Source organism: Haemaphysalis longicornis, unplaced genomic scaffold, assembly GCF_048455015.1.
Source record: "Haemaphysalis longicornis isolate Haplotype H1 unplaced genomic scaffold, Haemaphysalis longicornis Haplotype H1 scaffold_6, whole genome shotgun sequence".
In the NCBI taxonomy this organism is placed as follows: Eukaryota; Metazoa; Arthropoda; class Arachnida; order Ixodida; family Ixodidae; genus Haemaphysalis; species Haemaphysalis longicornis.
Window position 1 is genome coordinate 54842235 of NW_027526407.1, and position 21469 is coordinate 54863703.

The following is a 21469-nucleotide window of genomic DNA, read 5'->3' on the forward strand; positions in this document are numbered from 1 at the left end:
AGTCACAATTCACTAATAAAATTCATTTGTTAGAGTGCGCTCGTTCTTGTTTTTTCTTCCTTGTCCTTGTATGCTTTGCGCAATCACTGCCATGGAAGGCTTAATCAGTGTTACTGCCTAGCAGCTTCACCGCAGAACGCGTATTGTAACGAAGCTGCACTAAAGGAAGAACCCAGCGTATTATCCGCACCCCTACTTTGCCGCTGAAATTTACGAATTTTTGGTGCGGGTTATAGGTGCGAAAATACGGTACTGTTTTAGTTGTGTGCATTGTAGCCACAGTAAACAAAGAATGCCTGGAAGGGAGGTGGGGCCTGTAAATACGGTACTGTTTTAGTTGTGTGCATTTTAGCCACAGTAAACAAAGAATGCCTGGAAGGGAGGTGGGGCCGGTAGCCTTGGCTTGCGCAGTTCTCTGTTATAATGGGAATTTTTGTGGCTCCAGTGACATACATTATAAGCGGTTTATTACAATTACACTTAATACAAAAAATTAATCCAGCATGCTGGCAATCAGGTTCATTCTAAATAAACTCAACTGTATGTAGCAGGCTAAAGCTTGAAACATGAGAAAGCATCTGGCAACTTTCAAGGTGCTCAGTAATCGACAGTGTAGCCCTATTTTACAGCATCATGCATATCATGTGAGGTTACCTTGTGCTTCGGAAATCCTTCCAATTATGAAGGTTCCACTCTGCTCATTTAATTCTCTGCATGCGTATTTAAGGGGGGACACTGGTCTTGAGAACATTTTTGTTATTTTTTAACCTATGTGCTTGAGATTTACAGGTGAAGTGTGTTTTAACATCCTGAGCACAAATATGCAGTCAGTTTTCATCTAGGTGGTCTAAGTTCAGAGTTGTGCAACATGTTATGCCATTTCGTTTCGGGCAATTTTTTCAATATCTACCTATGAAAAACTAAATTTTTATCTCCTCATCCTCTAGAAGGACCAGAAAGAGCAACTATATCATAGTAGTAATTTTAGCATTGCATCTGCAAGTGCTGTAAAGTTATTAAATGTGAGGTCAGCAGTTACCAATGTTTTCGTAAAACGAACTACATAACAAACTGTGCTATCAAAAAGAAATGCTATATTTTTTGTGGTTTTATTGCACTGTTCAGTTCATAAGCTTTCGAACGAAGCAAAAATGATGCAAATCTAACTAGTACACCCCGAGATATTGTACCCAACAGCTGACCTCGTGGGGAAAAAATTGGTCCTGAGAAAACGAGGCACGAAGTTTGGAAACATTAGGGAAAAAGGTCATTTAGGTAACTTCAAGGGGGGACAGCTTCATAAATACTTACGGCACAGCTATAATATTTTGCAGGTACATTCTTTGGGACCTGTAGAGTGCAAATAAAATAATTACAGAAAATTGATTTTTTTTAGAAATTTTTGGTCCTCAAGACCAGTAGACCAAAGACTTAAGACAAAGACTTAAGACCAACGATAAGACCAAAGACTTAAGACAGTGGACCAAAAACTAGACTTAAACTTTTAAGTCTAGTTTATTTATGTACTACTTTGCGCCTGACAAAAATCTCTGACTGCCTTCTTTTGTGCCACGCTCTTTTTGGTGCACGGCCTGGCCTACTCTCAGGACCAGGAGCATCTCTACGCTTTTTTAGAAATTTTTGGTCCTCAAGACCAGTGGACCAAAGACTTAAGACAAATACTTAAGACTTAAGACCAACGACTTAAGACAGTGGACCAAAAACTAGACTTAGACCCTTAAGTCTAGTTTATTTATGTACTACTTTGCGCCTGACAAAAATCCCTGACTGCCTTCTTTTGTGCCACGCTCTTTTTGGTGCACAGCCTGGCCTACTCTCAGGACCAGGAGCATCTCTACGCTTTTTTTAGAAATTTTTGGTCCTCAAGACCAGTGGACCAAAGACTTAAGACAAATACTTAAGACTTAAGACCAACGAATTAAGGCTTAAGACAGTGGACCAAAAACTAGACTTAGATCCTTAAGTCTAGTTTATTTATGTACTACTTTGCACCTGACAAAAATCCCTGACTGCCTTCTTTTGTGCCACGCTGTTTTTGGTGCGCAGCCTGGCCTACTCTCAGGACCAGGAGCATCTCTACGCTGTCGACAATCAGGGTGAAGTGTTTGCCTGGGAGGCGCACGACGGCATCCACTTCCCGCGCTTCCATGTGCTGCTCTGAGCCGCACACTGCACCCACCTAGTCTTCTACATCGCCGCCGCCGCCGCCGCCGCACTGTCGCACTAATTTTATTACCCGCGAGAAATAATAAATATACGTTAGCGTTATACGATAACCCAGAAGTGGTGTGTCTACCCTGTCGATGATCAGGTGGACGTGCTTGTCTGAAAGGCATACAACGGCATTCACTTTCATGTGCTACTCTGAGGTCATCCAGTTTGATTATGCAGCCTTGATTGATTAATAATTTGATTGTCTAAATGGTCGGTCTAATTGGTTACACCTGAACATTATAATGTGATGAACGTTGTTACAATCCGTCCTACACAGTCTTGCCCTATCGGCATTAAAGGGGCCCTGAAGACAAAACACAAGTTTGGTTTGTTAAAGAGACTGCCTTGTCCCAATAACAGTGGCTTTAACCCTGTAACAAACTTTAAACGACTGAGCTACTTATTAAGCGGGCACACTGGTCTTAAATCAAAAATGTTTATTTTTACAGTTATGGTGATAAAAATTGGGGGACATATGTAGTTTTTCATTCTGACTGTAGATATAAAATTTGTTTTGGTGTAAAACGACCACATTCAAATTTATTTGGATTTTTATAGTTGATTTTTTGACAGCTTTTGTAAAATAACTGCTGGAGTGATGCAGCTGAACAAGGTACCAGTGAACTGTGCACGAATCAAGGAGTGCAATAAGACTAACAGCATCATTCTACCTGGTCTTTAGCACAAGTTACGCCCATTTGAAGTTTGGGCTTGGAAGGAAAAACCGGTTTTTTGGTTCCCACCTTCCAGGCCCAAACTTCAAACTGTTGCAACTTCTGCTACAGACCAGGTAGAACGATGCTGTTAGTCTTATTGCACTCCTTGATTCGTGCACAGTTCATTGGTACATTGTTCAGCTGCATCCCTCCAGCAGTTTCTTTACAAAAGCTATCAAAAAATCAAATATAAAAATCCAAATAAATTTGAATGTAGTTACTTTACACAAAACAAATTTTATATCTACAGTCAGAAAGAAAAACTGCGATTATCCTCAAATTTTTTGTCATTATAACTGTAAAAATAAACATTTTTGATTTAAGACCAGTGTGTCCCCTTAAAAGACAGACGCATGCAAAGGCTCCCAGCGAGGGGTCCACCTGCTTGGACACGCACATTTGTATAAGTGCACTTCGTCTGCCAGTGCTATTTTCACGTCCACCATCAACATATCTTTCTTCCTCTTCCAGGGTCTACTTTACCGGCAACCCTCATATTGATGTCCGCACAACTTTGCTTTGTTGTCATTTTTTTTTCTCTAGCTATTCAGTTAATTAAGCATGTTAATGAGATATTTAATTATTTGCCCTAATTGGCTTAACCAGGTAATTTATCCTTCCTCCCACAGTCATCCACTTTAATTCGCTGAGTCATCCAGTTTAATCGTTTCGTCTTCCATCTTAAATCACTTTGATACACCTACACACTGCCGTTCAGCCTAGTTATTCTCTTTAATGCACTTTGATTCCATTTAATTCACTTTAATATACTTTAGGTCCCTTCGTCATCCACTCAGTCGTGTAGTGTAACCAGTGGTGCGGCGCACGCGCTGCAGGTAAGGTTGTGATGTGGTGCTGTGGTAATAACTTAGCTCCTATACCCTGGACACACAGGTTCGATTCCCAATGTGGCCAATTTTCTTTTACGTGCCCAGAAGATTATGCGAGAAAGTTTCGCAAAGGTTCACTGAATGACAAGACTTATGTTGTAAGGTTTTCACCGTAAATGTTGGTTTTGCGAGTCACAGTGACCTTTTCGGCTGCAAGTGACGGCAGACAACTTCGGAGAAAACTGGCATTGCCTGTTGGCTGCATTGGGACCCACGGCAGCCCTTGGTAGGTACCTTGCCAACTTAAGCTATGATATGCTCACAGTGAAAGTGTCTGCACAAAGTATTTACTACTAAATACAGGTCACAAGGTGCAAACTTTCGTCACTTATGTAAGTTGTACTGAAGGCTCTCATTTAGACGTCGAAAAAAGTGTACTATAGGCGGTATTCGTTGAAAACTTTAGCGGTCAATTTCTTCGTTTGGCAACGCTGGAAACGGCCACAGACATGGCCGATGCGCCACGGGCACGACGTGGCTTGGGCCACTGCGGCCGCTCGCCGTAGAAAAAAATTGACCCGCATTTCCCCGAGAGGAAGAATGTGAAAGTGCGAATGCACGAGTTTAATTTGCGCGGTTCGGTAATGTTCGCGAAAGAGAGATCACACACACACACACAACTACAAAGAAAGAAAGATGCATTTATTCACAGACACCTATTTGTGTTGTCGTTGTACTTGATTGCTAGAGCGGATCTCAGCTTTGAAATTTCGTGTCAGTACTCCTTTAAGCGGGTGCATTAGCCCTTCTCACGCCCGATTCCTGGCCAATCCCCCACGTGGGTATGTGCCATGTCAGCGGCCAGGCAGCGCGCGCCCATCTCCCCCCGTTGCCAAGGGAGACGAGGAGATTCCTGGCCAATCCCCCACGTGGGTATGTGCCATGTCAGCGGCCAGGCAGCGCGCGCCCATCTCCCCCCGTTGCCAAGGAAGACGAGGAGCACGCGCACCCGCAGCTGTTGCTATGCGGACGGCGGCGGACGCTTCAGGCTCGCTTAAGAAGTGCATTCGCACTTAAAAAAACACCGGCGTGTGTTATCTGCTCCATTCCAATCCAATGCAAAATGGTGGCGTCAACAGAGATGTTATTAATCGCACTCAAATTGAACTCGAGGCAATACTTTGCGTTCGGTAGAGTTTGTAACGTGAAACACCGTCATGTGTTTCATAGTCGTGCTTAGCATGGACAAGTACCGCCATCCCGCGGAGCCCGGCGTAACGAGTGACGGCGCACTCACACGGTTGCATGGAGGAGAAGAGGGGTGCCTGATCTGGGGGCCGTGCGCACAACGTCGCCTAGCAACAGACGCTTGGCCACAGATATGGCGGCGCACTCACATGGTTGCCTGCATGCATTCCACGCCATTGAATACTGGCTATAGGGCGCCAGCTCCAATAAGAGCCACAACAAAACCACTTGGAGGAGAGAGAAATAATGACTGGAGAGTTTAGCTCCTACCTAAAAATGAACTGGCTACTCCAACCTTTGGAGTAATTAAAAGTTACAATTGTCTTAGTGAACCACGAGGTTAGAAGATGCATTGAAAAGGCAACGGCTGAAAGATCACATGCGGGCTCAGTAAACTACTTGCTATGTATAGTACGTATGTTTTCATACAGCTTCGAGGAAATTGTCTTTGCAAGGGTGTCAAAATAATGCACTTATAAAGAGAAAGTAAAAAGGCTTCAACGAAGACAATGAAGGCTTTAAAAAATCGGAGCCCTTCCACCCTGTGAAGAGGCAGTTTAGTGAAGCTGGCGCCCTGGTAGTATTTGCTGTGTCGGGGTTTTGCTTGTGGTGAAACAGTGCGTCGCCGCTTCTGAAGGGGGGCGCCTGTGAAGATAAAAACACGGTACAGACGTCGGCTCTGGTATTCACACGGCAAAGAAATCCGACGTCCGGCTCGACCACGGGGTCACGATCACGTGACCCCTACGTCACAGTGTCTCGCCTCTTCGATCGGAGGTCGGAGCTTTTGCTTTTGAGCTACAGACGATCCCATCCTTGGCGGCAGAGGCGGCGGGATTTCGTGTGCTCGTCGGCCAGCTGGCCGTGACTTCAGTTTCAGAGTGCAGGCACTCTATCGCCTTTTATTACACTGGACGCGAAACTGCGCCACGACAGGCGCACTGAAAGATCCTCCTCGCGAGCAGCAATTCCACAGAACCAAGCACCGACCGAGAAATCGCATTGTAGATTAACTTCCGTGCCCCGTTCGAGTTCTCGGAGCTTATAACCACGCAGTTTCACAGTCCGGAAAGGCCATGACCGGTACGGTCTCGTAGACTGTGAGGTGCTTGTTGTTACGTCGTCATTTACACAATATCCGACACTGAGGAGATCGTCTGATTGCTATTCTCCGCTCTAAAGAGCTTGATATAACTGGCTTTCCTTCTGTAAATTCCGCTCATCACCATCATCATCGTCATCACCATCCCCATTTGAAAGTTACGTGTGGTCGCAGTGTGGCTTTTGTTGTCCCTTCACTCGTGGAACGTACCCATGTGAGGCATTGCCTGCAACCGTCCCCGCTGGCCACGTATCTCGCGTTCTTCCGAAAGCACTGCGGTGGCTTCCGCGCCGCGCGCACTCGCAATTCTCCGAAAATGCTGTTGTCTTTTTTTTTTTTTTTCGATGGGTAATAAAGTGCTAAAAATGTCTGCTTGTGGCTTAGGCGAGAACTTTACTACACTCGGGAATAAGTTAAGAACGGCCACGGAAGTTGCCGCTGTGCCTATAGCTCATCACTGCATCCGGATGCTACTCCGCGCGGCGCAAGTAGCGCGTTACTGGGAATATTTTGAACATGGCACGAGCCGTGCCATGATTTTTTTGGACATAATATGCTTAGAAACTACTGCAGCGACCTGAAACAAACTACGCTAGAAAAGGCAGACGATATCCCGCAGTCATAGCATCTCCTAAAGGCGCGCGCCGTTGACATCCGGGTCCGTCGCAAAGCGGAGTGATACTGTAAATCAGCTATTGCCGTTATTAACTTGTTACCGAGATACGAATTTTCACAACATTGGAAATATTGTCGCAAATCATCTCTCAACATCAAAATGCCTCATGTGGTATTTTGCCGTAAGTTGCTGCCACAGGAAGACGACGAAGCAGCGGCGCCCGGCACGAGACTACGAGCGCATGGGCTGGCAGAGCCGGATTGGGCCACGTCAACTCCGGCTGCGTCGACGTCTCCCTCACCACCGCTGGCAAGGCTCACTGTGGAGCAGGAACGCCGGCGAGTCTTGCACGCAACCCCGGCTGCGTCTCTGGCCGTTGTCCGTTCCTGCCACCCATTCGGCGCAGCATCCGCAGCTCACGACGGCACCAAATGGCGCACGTCCAGCATCGGCGTCGGGTCGTCAACGGCCGCCGACACGGCTGAACTCATTCGGCCAGCCAGTGGATCGCGGTCTCCCAGCACCGAAGGCTTAGCCCCCGGCCACCCCGGGAGGCACACGCCTGCTGCCGGGAACTCCGCCGTCGGCAGCGGCTGCGGAGGACGACGAAGAGCCGCACGGCGTCCGACTCAGGCATCTTCGCAGCGCACACCCTGCTGCCAGATACCGACTTGGCTGCCGCCTCTGCGGCCCATCTCACCGGAGCCACATCCCTGGGCCGAGCTTCCGCGGCGCTGCTCAGCCCTCCAACGGCCAGACGACCCTTACCGCATGTCGGTGAGGACACCAGCCGGAAGAGACCGAGGCCGTAACCCGGGGACGCGGAGACAGCGGCTGCCCCAACGGTCGCCGCTCCTGTCTACGCGCCCGGCGTCTGGGTTTATGGCTCACCGCTCAATCGAGGCCTGTCGCATCAGCAGCTGCCACGATTCATCCCAGCAGGACACAAGGCACGCAAGCTGCACGGCGAGCGCCGGTCAGCGTCGAGACATCGGGCCAACCCCGATACTTCAGCACGCACGGCGTCCACTCGACTCGCCGACCTGACACCGTTTTAAGCGTTTTGTGGCTTGGAAGGTTAGGATCTCCAGGCGGACTGGTACGCCCACGGGCGGAATGAGGGGTTTTCCTGGATGGGACAAGACGCGGACTTTGAAACGCTCATCAGTGGAGTGTTTGACTTTACACCTTGTGTAATTCCCGTACACCGTCACAACTAGGTCCCACCATTAGCAAACGTTCTACTGTCCTCAGGGTTTGACGTTAGCTAGGATTGACCTTGGCGAAAAACGCTGCAATTTATATTGTACGAGTGAAGTCGTTGCGGCTATTATATTGGTAATAATTTAGATTTTGTTTATTTGATGCATTGCCAATTACGTGAACGTGAAACCAATTGTGCACGTCATATATAATAGCAAATTACACGCTAAATAAATTGCGAATTGCCCTGAAAATGTGCTTGGTGTTGCTGCAAACATACAGAAGATAGGTTAGCAATGTAATTAGCAATGGGCGTCTATAGCGCGTCAAATAAATTGCGAATTGCCCTGAAAATGTGCTCGGTGGTGATAAAAACATTTTTGAGCTTGAGGGGAGAGGGAAGGGGAAGTGGTCAGCCTCCCATGTCCGGGAGGCCGCGAGCCCGCGCCGATTCCAGAGCTCGTTTCACCAGTGCGAGTTGCTGCTCCGGTGCCGAGCTGGTCAGAGCGGACTCCCACTGCTCAAGGGTGGGGGAGTGAAGGCGGGTTGGGTCAACACCACCTAGACTAATAGCATCCTCGATTAACCGCACCGGTGCACACCGGGGCACACCGGTGCGCCTTTTCATCCTCGATAAACTGCACCGGTGTGCACCGTCCGTCCTCGATAAACCGGGGTGCACCGTCGCGGGGCAATTTATGGTTGCACCGCCGCGCACCGAGAGAGTCGACGGTGCGCCGGCGTGCAGTCCCGAGATGCATCGCGGACGATGCCGGCGAAGGAGCTTCCTCCGCCGTCTGCTGCAGCGACGGCGCCATCGCCGCACTCGTGTCAAGGCGGACGGAGCTGTGTATTGTTGCTGACAAGGATGGCGTGCTTGTGAATTCATCGGGCAGCGATGCGACAGTCTCCTAACGGGCGGTAACAACGGCCAGTGATTGTAAATGAGGACGCGAACTTTGTGTACTTCAAAGGCGGCTGCATGCATTGCCAGAAAGTTGGGGATTGACATTCGTTTCGTTCGATCAAATTATCATGAACTGTTACCGGAGTGCCTAGGCGATGAACACCTACTTGTTTTGCTGTAACGGAAGGGCGGAACAAAACAGGCACTCGCATTATGGCTCAAACGAAGATTAGAAGCAGCTTGTATGTAGCTGTTTAGTGGAAGCGGTGGCGGTACGTTGTTCCGCATGTGTGACGGATTTAAGTTGTGCGTACATATAATCATTGGCCTTCAATAAATACCACTTTCAAATAGCGCTTTGTCTCATTACAGTGCTGTATTGTTACTTGTGAACGTTTTTATGAGTTGATTTTACTTGTGAACGTTTTTATGAGTTGATTTCTTAGATTAAGAGATGGCGCCTCCCTGTTCTGTGGTAGAACCGCCCCGTTTGTCCTCGATCAACGCTCCGTGCCGGTACGCACCGTCGTGGGGCACTGTGCACCGCGCCGGTTTTGGGGGCAACACCGGTGCGTGTTTATCGAGGACGCTATGAGTCTAGGTGGTGTTGGTTGGGTGATGCGGGCAGGAGAAGACTAGGTGGTAGGTGGTAAGGGGAAGGTCACACGCTTGGCAGTTGTGAAGGAAGAGGGATGGGGAGATATGTGAGAGAATCATGTGATTATAGAAAGTTTCTGTCTGAAGGCGGCGATAGACTTCATGTGGGGTAAGGGATGGGTGGGGAGGAGGGTACCTTCTGTTGTGTAGTGGGAAAGGATGGAGCTATAGGGACCGGGCGGCCGTTGTATGGCACCACCGTCGCTTCAGCGAACAGCGCCGCCCGTGGCGAACCGCTCGTCAGTGGAATGCCGGTGGCGGTAAGCGCAGCGTTGTTGTGCATGGCTTTCAGCCGTTCTGCTGCAGTGTGGCTTGCAAAGCGTAGATAACCACAAGGACTTCTGTCACATCGGTAAATCTTGAGCATAGAAATGACGTTTACGAGGCATGACATGTGTGTGACTTACGCCAATACTCAGTAATTACAAATAGCAGACGACGCTCAATGCGCCAAGCTTGAATTCAAGCTGGAAGTGCAAGTCCGTTCCTTCGCGCAAATTTTTCATGCTTGCGTGCACTTTGGCGTATCGAGGAATATATCGCAGATAAATGCTACTACAAAGCCGGTGTGTTCAGCCGATCAAGGAATGCTGCGGCGCTAGCCTTTGTCAGTTGATGACGAAATGGCGTCGTGCACATGCGAAAGGCAAATTTGGGGCGTGCATTCTAAGATTTACCTCAAAACAGAAATTGTGATGGATGACGCTTCCGTAACTTCATTAGCTACGGTAGAAAAGTGTTTAATTTCACAGAAATACACTTACTACAGTCGTCGGGAATTGTTTACAGAATAAAAACCGCAGAACCTTATTGCTTCTCGTGGAAAAGCATTGCTTTGCAAGGATTGCAATGGTTGCTGGATAGTTGGTTAATGGTTTTTCAAAAATCAAATTCCTGCGGGGCTGAACGACGAGAGACAGGAGGGTGCCATAAAAACCTGTCCTCAGCTTCACAATTGAATGCAGCGGTCGAGTTTTACAAGGTACCTACGCTTGAAAATCATGCACCCCTCCGTATAACAACGATGATGGTTTATTGCCAAGTTCTCTCGTGTGGGTTTGCTTGGTTGCTTTCTGGAGTTAAACTTTGGCTAGTTGAGCTTTGAATTTGACCAGCACGCAGTTTGGTCTTCTTATCGCAGCGTCCTTGTCTTTGACCATTTCTCATTCGATTTCGCACGCAGAAAGCTTCGCCTTCAACTATCGTCTTCGCTAAACGGAGGGATGGATGATTTTGATGCTTAATGTTGTACTTCCATGCACTCCTCTCCAAATCCTAAGTGCTTCAGTGTGTCGGAGATGCGTCTGTGCTGGAGTACTCGGGCTGACGCACCCCTATTTGAGGCAACTAGCCGCGCGTTCTTGGTTTCTTCACGAGGCATTTCACGATTTTTCTAGGTGCCCGGGAAAGAATACTTAAGCATTAAAAAACACAGGCTGACGTTAACACTGCCACATTTTTTAACTATCGGTGCCAGCCTTTATTCCACGCAGGTTGCAAAATGGGAAGGGGAGGAGGGATGGTTTGTTGTTTGGGCTGTTGGGCGGTTGATTAACTTTGGATCTTGATAAAATGACCACTACAAACGTGGGAGTTCCGCTTCGGCTATGAGGCTCCCATGCTGTCACAGTGTCGCTCACTAAAACCGAAGGCACAAAGCTCACCGTTACAGAAAGTGTGAACTACCGGGACATTTCCACGACATTTCCACGGTAATCGATCTCGTACATAAGTGCCCGGACGTGTTCTCTTCAAAACACACGTATCAAGATATCTCAGCGTTAAAGATGGCGTGGAAACCGCAGTCATTGAAACCAGTGAAGATCATTTAAAGGGGTAGGAATGAATAATAATAGTTTTATTCCTAATCAGCGCAGAGCCAGGCGCAGAGCTCTGCATAAAGCGCTCACGTCAATGTAGCCCATTCCCAAACTTAGAAGCGTCAAATAAGTTTACGTAGACGTTAGTGCATTTAAAAAGAAATGCTTACTAATATTAGTAGTTTTATTCCTACTCAGGACGGGTGGAGCCAAGCGCAGATCGCTGCAAAAAGCGCTCATGTCATTGTAGCCCATACCCAACTTTAGAAGCGTCCAACAAGTTTCCGTAGCGGTTATTGCATCTAAGAACCCAACACATCTGTCTAGGCTTAGTTTCACCGCAAATATCCGCTCACAACACCACCAAGACATTCAAAGCACAGAAGCACACACGGCCAAAACAACGGGAGCCTGCGTTGTACAATGCGCCGGCTCATTCCACTAACGAGGGGAGTGCCGCGTGGTGGCGCCACCCGTCCAGCTGCCCGGTCCCTATAGGTAGAGTCGAGCGGTGTTAAGGTGGTGCTTGCGGAATCTGGACGTCCTGTGGTGTCTAGCCCAGTGGCGTTGCTGGGTAAACTTGCATGGGGCTCAGGAAATTTGCCACCCCTTCACATATATACGAAAGAATTAAGAATATTGAGACAAATATTGAAGCAAAGCTTTCTACCTCTACCTGTCAACGGTTCTTTCGTGGAGTGCGGGACAAGAAACTCCCAACGCGGCTGGGAAGGCGGAAGGCGCTTTTCACTCACGGAGTACACTGTAGATGGCGCAGCGATAGGGCGCTATAGTCCGTTGAACACTTGATCTTAAGCTGTGCAGGTCTCGGACACTGTGACAATATCCGCGAAAGTAGTCCGCCTCCGACCCTGCAGGAAGCTCTCGGCTTCGGGGACGCCGATGGTGTGGTGGACGTGCGCGCTGTTGAGCGTACAAATCGGCGCCTGGAACGCTGGTGTGCGACGGCAGCCCAGGGACGTTAATTGTACATTCTCAGATTCTTCGTTATGTTATGCTTTTTTTGTTTGTTTTCTTGGTTTCTCGTATGTGGCTGAGTGTTGTGAAGTGTTTCCTTTTGGTGTGCCATAAGTTTGTGTCTCGTTCGGGCCGTGTTATTGTCGTTGTGTTTGTCATGCATTTCTCTTTCTGTTCGTCCTGGCTAGCGTGTGCGCGGCACACCCACCCGATTCAAAGGGTACAGCCAAAATATCATCATCATCATCATTTCTAGGGACCATACCCCGGCGGGGTAGGGTAGGGTGGCTACCGGCGGGCGCGTCGGCGCGACCATTCCGTCGGCTTCACCGTCAGCATTAGCGACGGTGTTGGCCTCTTTTGGCGCAGCTTCGCGTCCATTCCGCGCTTACTTTGCATGGCTTGATTAACTTGTTCGACAGCCCCTCCTGGGTATCCCGTACCCGACGGAATTAAGTGGTCGTACGGCAAAGATACGTTAAGGATTGGTTTGCAGGGCGGAAAAACAATAAAATGTAGACACCACATTCAGGGATCTGGCCGCTGGAGAAATGCCACCTTTTGCGCACTGCTTGTCACGAATCGGGCTGCGTTTTCTGAATTGGTGAATACCAATTCGGTTGTGTTTTAATGGGTATTACATAAGACGGATGGAACAACTGGTTCTGATAAATAGCGATTCTTAAAGTTTCGTTAGCTTTCTCGCAATTCTCAATAGGAAACTATTTAGTTTAAATGTTTAAATCTGTATAAATGGGAATCACTAAGCTCACATACCGGATTGTTTCTGTGTCTGCGCTTGTGTCGCGCAGTGGTGTAGCCCCGAGCTAGCACATCAGGATGGCTAGGTTCCGCTGTCTTACCCTTCGAAACACGCTCGTCTCCATTTTAGATGCAGAGCATCTGATTCACTCGCCTTGTCCCTTCGGCGTCGTCGTCGTCGGCGTTGTCCGCCCCTCCCCCATTCTCCTCGCCGCGCCAGCTGCGCTCTCCGCCGCTCACCCCCTCTCCTCTCCGATAGCGAACACTCTCTCGCGAGGGGCATTGGATTGGATTCGATTAGATTGGCTTGGCTTGACTTGAATTTGGATTAAAGTGGATTGTGTTGGATTGTGTTGCGTCATAGCCGCGGCACGTTGCGTCATAGCCGCGGCAGACGCGCTGGGGCCGGCGAATGTGCAGTACGGCAGTACTCTCTCTTCCGCGGTTTCCTCTCCTTCGGGCGCGCTGCGCATCCGGTGTGCCGTTCTCCGGCGAAGCACCATCCACGCTTGGCTCAAACACCTAGAGTCCACGCCGCTTTACAAGTACGCCAACGTCGTCATCGACTGGGACCGGCTTACGCAGTCCCCTCAACGTTATGCGCGCTATAAAACGCGGTCCCTTCGCCGCTCCGCCTATGCGTCGCATCTGCACAGGGGTTCCCGCGAGGGAAGGTGGAAGTTTTTTGTTCCGACGCACGCCGGGCTACAGCGGCGGCATCCGCCGCTCGAGCCCGGCCGTGGCCTACGCTGCTGCGTTCGGGACGGCGCCCCCGCGAATCCCAGGTAACGGCTGGCCGAATCTCTGTATTCACTCTTTCTAGAGCCACGTGTGTGAATTCAAGTGACTTCACATGTGAAATTGTTGTGGGGGTCGTTCACAGCTTTGCTTTCCAACCACCTTCACAGCGTGGATTGGAGCCAGTTTTTTTTTTAATCAAAATTCTTCTACCAACCAACCCAATTTAAACTTCTGCGCTATACAGGCAGGCGCTTGACAAGTGATATGTCACGGGAGGGTGATGGGTGGATACCACCTACCTATAGCAGATATTGCACTGACAACGGAATGAGGGGCCTTCTCTCTAAATTCCAGTTGGCTCACTTTTTACGATGCAGGCGCAGGCCATCCCGGAGCGCACTGAGATTACTGCCACCGAGTCTCGCCGTCTTTTGAGCGCGTTCCCAAAGATCGACCCCGACGTAGCGAGCGTGGGGGCTCCGCTACCACCAGAGAAAGCCAACCAGCAAGTTGGCACATTCCCCACACCCGTGCCGCTGCTCTTTACGGCGGATCTGTTTACGGCTCGCCTTGCGCGAATCCTTTTTCTCCGTGTTGCTGCTGCTGGAAAACATTATTGACGGAAAGGAGAGTGTTGGGGAGGGGGAGAAATATAGAATTTTATATTTGTAGGCCTAGAATTTTTCCTTTCTTGCATAACCGAGAAGACATCTGTCCCGTAAACCTTAATTTCGAAGCGGTTGAGTTGCGGTTGGGCATCTTAGTTGTCCGTGACTTCACACCTTCAAGTGCGCATGCATTTATAAGAACTGCGCTGCTTCGTACGAATCTTTTACGCAAAAGCAAATATGCCACGTGCGGTTCTTGAAATGTGCGTCACACGGACATGCAGGGCGTTTAATCTCCTGTTATCTGGCCGTCCAACGTTGAGAAGATACGGCTACTTATTTTTAGAGCGAAGGCTCTATCACTCCAGGTACAAACCACGAAAACACCTCGTAGCGTAAATCTGACTTTCAGGCTTAGCCAAGGTCAAGCCAGTACCTCGTGCGATTGCGCAGTGAAAGCAGGTGGGTCACCTCAGCTTGGCGTATTACCCCCAAAACGTAGTCGTGACGGTGGCTGACGCATGCGCATAAAGTCTAATCTCTCGTTCGTTCCAAGCATAGAGTTTCTTACAGTTATTTGTATGAAACTCTATGGTTCCAAGGGGAAGGGTGTGGAAAGGAGGACTGATGGAAAGGGTAAGGACCAGCGCCATCAGAAATTGGAACTCTAGCATGACTACCTAAAGAAAGTTGAAAGAAGCGCGAAAGCTTTCTCGCATCAACACTGCGTCAAAACATTTGCTAAAAGTTCGTCCAACCTTCGCTTGAAAAGTGCGTCCGATCGATCGTCCTACTTTCTGTTATGTACCCGCAGACTGCAGCCCCGAACCTGCATACTGCCACTCCGTTTGCGTGAACTCTACGGGCGCCTCGACGCCGCGTCTCGTGTTACAGCCCGCCGCTGGCACGCTCGGGTCTTTGCCCTCTTTATGTTCTCGCTTCTCTCTCTTCTCTCGAGACCCACTCGCTCTCAACTTATACTGTACGCTTGGCTCCAATAAACAGTTTTGCCTCGGACCCCGACTCGCGAACACCTCACTGGCGACGAGGATGGGATCGCCGCGGTCCCAAGCACGCAGCTTCAGCCCGCTCTGACTGCGTTAGCAAAACTCCCTGGATCCGCTCCAGCGCCCAAGAGCCCCGCTCTTCAAGCACCAGCCGTCGACAATGGCAACCATGCTGCCTCCAGCCACCATCGGCGAATTCTCTCCGGCCGAGCCTTCTTCCTGGCCTGTCTACCTGGAACGCCTGGAATTCTTCTTCCAAGCGCACGACATTACGTCGGACGACAAGAAGCGCGCTTTGCTGTGCAGTGTATGCGGTGTCGACGCGTATGCTCTGCTGCGCTCGCTTTGCGCACCTAAGGCACCGTCAGAAACGCCGTTCAAGGACATAATCGCGAAGCTAAACGGACATTTCATCGGAAAGCCGAATGTCACGATGGAACGCTTCAGATTCAACAAGCGCGACCAGCTCCCTGGTGAATCCGTGCAAGATTTCCTTGCAGCGCTTCGACAGTTGGCTCGCTACTGTGACTTTGAGAACTGGTTGGATCGTCTTCTGTGTGATCGCCTGGTTTGTGGCCTTCGCGACGAGACAATTCAGAGGCGTCTCCTCGCCGAACCAGACCTTAAGCTGACCAAGGCCATCTTACTGGCTCGTGCTGCGGAGGAAGCAGCCGCCAAGACAGAAGAACTGCGACGCTCAAAGGCTAACTCTGTGGTTGATGCCAACCAACTACAAAACAGCGGTAAGCGCCACGGTGCAAAAGGACCCGCTTCTCCTAAGCAACCGTGTTGGCGTTGTACTGGTGAGCATGACGCACAAACTTGCTCATACCGTTCAGCTGTCTGCCACTTCTGCGGCAACGAGGGGCATCTCGAGAAAGCGTGTCGGAAGAAAGCAGCAAAAGAAAAGCAAGCTTCAAAATCCGGTCATCACAAGGGACACAAGAAAAAGTCGCAACATCGTGGACACAACCACCACGTTTCGGAGTCCTGTGACCCAGTTGAGGACGTCAACCCTGTCACTGCTGCTGATTCGTACTCCGACGAGCCTACGTATGAAACGCCCAAGTCCGCCATGGTGAACCGAACTTCGCCTGCCTTCTGTGTGGACGTGCGCATCAACAATATGCCACTGTCCATGGAAGTCGATTCCGGAGCTGCCTGCAGCATCATCAGTGAGAGAACCATGGATAAGCTTGGTCTACCAAGGCAAGAGATTCACCCCAGTTCTCTGCAACTTCGTTCTTACACAAAAGAGCACCTAGCGATTCTGGGATTCCTGGAAGTGACAGTCTCGCACAAAGCAAAGTGCGCCCGCCTTCGCCTCTTTGTTGTGCGTGGATCTGGCACTAGCCTGCTGGGAAGAGACTGGTTTCCTGCTTTGGGGATCTCACTCTGCGGAATAAACTACGTTCCCGGAAGCGAAGCTCCACTTACCAGGTCAACAGCAATCTCTGAATTCCCCGAGGTTTTCGCTGAAGGACTGGGAAAGAGCAAGGGGCCTCCTGTGCGCATAGAGGTCAACGCGGGAGCTACTCCAGTGTTCCGAAAAGCTCGACAAATCCCCGTGGCTCTCCAATCGCGAGCAGACGATGCCATTGACGCCCTCGTTCAGGAAGGTGTATACCAGCCGGTGCGTTCATCACGCTGGGCTACTCCCGTGCTCGGAGTCGTCAAGAAGAATGGCAAGATCAGAATGTGTGGAGACTACAAAAGCACTGTGAATCAAGCGATCAAGTCTGAGACTTATCCGCTTCCAACAGCAGACCAGCTTTTCTCAAACCTCGCTGGCAGCACAGTCTTCTCACAGCTTGACCTAAACCAAGCATACCAGCAGCTCGCTGTAGACGACGAAACAGCTGACCTTCTCACAGTGAACACTCACCGAGGACTGTTCAGAGTCACTCGCCTACCGTTCGGAGTGTCAACTGCCGTAGCCATATTCCAGCGCTACATGGAAGAACTCCTTGTTGGGCTTCCAGGAGTTCACGTCTACCTCGACGATATCATTGTTGGAGGCCGAGATGCTAAAGAGCACAACAAACGCCTGCGATCCGTGCTGAAACGCATCAAGGATGACAACATACGTCTCAACCAAGATAAATGCACTTTTGGGACGTCGGAAGTGACCTTCCTTGGATATCGCATAGACGCAACTGGTATTCACCCAACGGAAGAGAAGGTTGAGGCTCTCAAGAATGCACCGCAGCCTGAGAACAAACAGCAACTACAGTCTTTCCTCGGACTGTTGAATTTTTACAACAGGTTCCTGCGTGGTGCTGCGCATATTCTTGAACCACTTCATCGTCTCCTTGAAAAGAATCAACCCTGGAGATGGCGCCAAGAAGAAACCAACGCTTTTAAGCGCGCCAAAGAGCTCGTACAGGCATCGAATGTTTTGGTGCACTACGACTTGCACAAGCCGCTCACGCTTGCCTGCGATGCATCTCCCTATGGAATAGGATTTGTCCTTAGCCATGAAGACTCATCTGGACAAGAAGCACCTATTGCATTTGGTTCCCGTACTCTGACTACGCCGGAACGGAACTACTCCCAAACGGATCGAGAGGCTTTGGCCGTCATTTCTGGGATCAAGAAGTTCCACCACTTTCTCTATGGGAGACATTTCAAGGTGTACACAGATCACAAGCCGCTCCTAGGTCTTCTGCACCACAGCCGCCCAATGCCAAACGTGCTTTCACCGCGAATGCTTCGTTGGAACCTTCTGCTTGCTCAGTATGACTATGAGCTCATTTACAGACCAGGACGACAAATGGGCAATGCGGATTTGTTCAGCCGCCTGCCGCTTCCGTCAACGGATGCTGAGAGTCCGGTTATGGGAGACGTCCTGCTGCTCGAAAACCCACCAGAGGCTTTCGCAGACGCAGCGAAGATCGCTCAGTTGACGAAGAAAGATCCTGTGCTCTCTCGAGTGCTCAAATGGATCCGCACTGGGTGGCCAGAGAAAGTCGACGACCAGTTTCGACCCTACTTCGTGCGCCGCGACGAATTGTCCAGCTACCGCGATTGCATATTGTGGGGCTGTCGTGTGGTGATTCCACCTGCACTTCGCGCCGAAGTACTCCAGCTGCTGCATTCATCGCACCCAGGAATTGTACGCATGAAAGGACTCGCACGAGGCTACGTTTGGTGGCCTAAGCTTGACAGCGCCATTGAGTGCCTAGTTCGCTCCTGTCAAGTATGCCAAGAGTCGAGAAATGCTCCGCCCCGCGCTGCAATCCACCCTTGGGAACAAGCTACGAGGCCATGGTCCAGGCTTCATGTCGATTTCGCCGGACCGTTTCAAGGCAAGCTATTCCTCATAGTCGTCGACTCGTACTCGAAATGGCTCGAAGTCATCATTGTATCGAATACTTCAGCAGCCAATGTAATCCGTGAGCTAAGGAAGCTGTTCGCTACGCATGGACTTCCAGACGTTGTCGTCTCTGACAATGGTTCTGCATTTACATCTGCCGAATTTCGACAGTTCCTAGCAAGAAACAGGATACGCCAAGCTTTGGTAGCCCCGTACCACCCTTCTTCAAACGGACAAGCGGAACGTTTCGTTCAAGAGACCAAGAAATCTCTGAAGAAGTTGAAGGGAAAGGACGTTGAACTCTCTCTCACTCGCTTCCTGTTTCAACAACACATGCTACCATGCACAGCTACAGGAAAGAGCCCAGCCGAGTTACTTTTCTGTCGCCAGCTCAAGTCCGCTCTCGATTGCTTGCACCCTGATTCCCAGGAAGGCATCAATACCGATCAGGATCAACCCAGACAGAAGAGCTCCGTCCGAACAATTCGCACTTTTTCACCGAGTGACTCCGTGTTCGCCAGAAACTTTTCCTCCGGACCACGATGGCTTCCCGCTATCGTTTGTTCAAGAAAAGGACCTCTTTCCTATGAAGTCCGCCTTTCAGATGGTGTGCTTTGGCGAAGACATGTGGACCACCTTCGAAAGCGAAACCACAACCTACCCGAATTCCAAGACCACAGGTCTGATCCTGCGGCACATCTCCCAGATTTCTTCAGTGAATCAGACACAACAGCCAATGCAGACCCATCTAGCGATGCACCTGCAAGCGCGTACGGCCGCTCCGAAACGGATAACACCAACGGATCTCCAGACACTTCTCCGGGACGCTCAGTGCCGGACATTCCCCGCCGCTCCACTCGCGAGCGTAGGTTCCCCTCGCATCTTCAGGACTACGTGTAGTGTGTCTATCTAGCAATGGGGGAGGGGTGTTATGTACCCGCAGACTGCAGCCCCGAACCTGCATACTGCCACTCCGTTTGCGTGAACTCTACGGGCGCCTCGACGCCGCGTCTCGTGTTACAGCCCGCCGCTGGCACGCTCGGGTCTTTGCCCTCTTTATGTTCTCGCTTCTCTCTCTTCTCTCGAGACCCACTCGCTCTCAACGTATACTGTACGCTTGGCTCCAATAAACAGTTTTGCCTCGGACCCCGACTCGCGAACACCTCACTTTCAAAGACCCAAATCGCAAACGAAGAGCGAATAACCCATGCGGTAATTTTTCGCGCTCTAAGTAAACGCATCTACGAACGATCTCAATGTGCTATTATGAGCAATATGAAAGGGAACACAGGAGCGCGTGGAAAACACCCTCAGACCCAGCTATACTCGGTTGCAACTCAGGAACGGCACCACCTCATGTAGTGTATCACTCCGCCAAAGCGCCGGACCCGTGACGTCAGTGCGCGCGCGTTTTGAAAGGGGTTTGCTATGAATGCGCGATATCGTCTGCCTTGTCTCACGCAGTTTGTTTGTCGTCACTGGAGTCGTTTATAAGCATATTAAGTCCAAATAATCACGGGAACCGGGCTCACGCCATGTTCAAAATATTCCCAGTAACTCCCTACTTGCGCCACGCGGAGAAACATCCGGCTCGGGTGATAAGGCACAGCGGCAACTTCCGGAGTATATGAGTGATACGCAGCGGCCGCCGTCGGAAACAAAGTGGAAAGGGAGACGCTGTTCTAACAACTGTTCCCATTCCCGCCGTGCGTCTTATCGGCTTTCGGACGGTACTATATCATCGGTGAAATGACCTAAGTTGCTGCTTTTTAGAAATCCCAGCGTGGTGGGAGTGCCAACAGTTGATGGAAGAGCGCCCTCCTTTCCCCCTCTGTTTTTCACAGTGCCATCCGCGTATACCCCTCCGAGTCTGTTTCGAGGCCGTTCGCCACGCGTTCATGTGTTCCCTTTCATATTGCTCATAATAGTACGTAGCTTGTTAGATAAAGGTGTGCTATATTGTACTTCTTCTTCTTGATCGATGCGTGCATTTTCTATCTAGAAGCGTTTCTCGCGATTTTCAACTGCTAGCCGTTTTGACACAATGTAAGGCCGCGTTTTCACGCACGCGCCGTGTGTCCGGAGATCTTATCAGAGCTTGTCGGTCGACCAACCGGTCTATGGGGAAATGTAGTAGTTTTTAAACCAGCGCTTTTTTCGTACAGCGGTTTCGCGGAGGATGCGGAAGGTAACCTTTTGAATGGAGACACACCACCGGCGACACGCCCCTCGAAGCGCGTCGCGTGATTCGCCGGGCCCGCTGTCGGCGCTGCGCACAACGCCCCGATTTCAGTCGTTCTGCTCGCGTAGCTGCGGCGGCCGCGGCGGGAGCAGCCGCTCAGCTGATCGGCAGCCGACCAAACCCGCAGCCTCCCGCGCATGCGCCGCTGGGTCGTCTCGGGCTATGTCTCATCTTGCGCCGCGTTCGCCGTGAAAGACGAACGCCGCGTTCGCCATGAAAGAGGAACGCCGCGTTCGCCATAAAAGAGGAACGCCGCGTTCGCCATGAAAGAGGAACGCCGCGTTCGCCATAAAAGAGGAACGCCGCGTTCGCCAGAATGAAAGCGAGGCCGGGTCTTCTTCTGCGAGCGTTGCACGCGACCGAACGGCTTTGAGCCGTTGTCGGCAATACAGCTACGTCAAACGTTAACCAAGCGAAATCAAGACTCAACCAGACTAAGCCAAGCTTTTTCTTTGCATATCCAAGGTTAGCTGAGCTAAGC

General features: G+C 50.3%; 1 protein-coding gene across 5 annotated transcripts in view; it reads left to right on the forward strand.

The window, feature by feature from the left end:
- Mv (lysosomal-trafficking regulator mauve) overlaps window positions 1–2297 on the forward strand; it is a 118690-nt gene extending 116393 nt beyond the window's left edge. For 3 of the 5 annotated variants that reach the window (XM_077674380.1, XM_077674384.1, XM_077674381.1), the window contains one exon: window positions 2068–2297. In XM_077674380.1, the coding sequence (XP_077530506.1) occupies window positions 2068–2182 (115 nt within the window). In that variant the 3' untranslated portion in view covers window positions 2183–2297. Of the gene's footprint in view, window positions 1–1590; window positions 1781–1825; window positions 1992–2067 lie in introns of those variants that run through there. The other 2 variants (XM_077674383.1, XM_077674382.1) reach the window with 2 other exon arrangements.
- Window positions 2298–21469: the final 19172 nt, after the last annotated feature.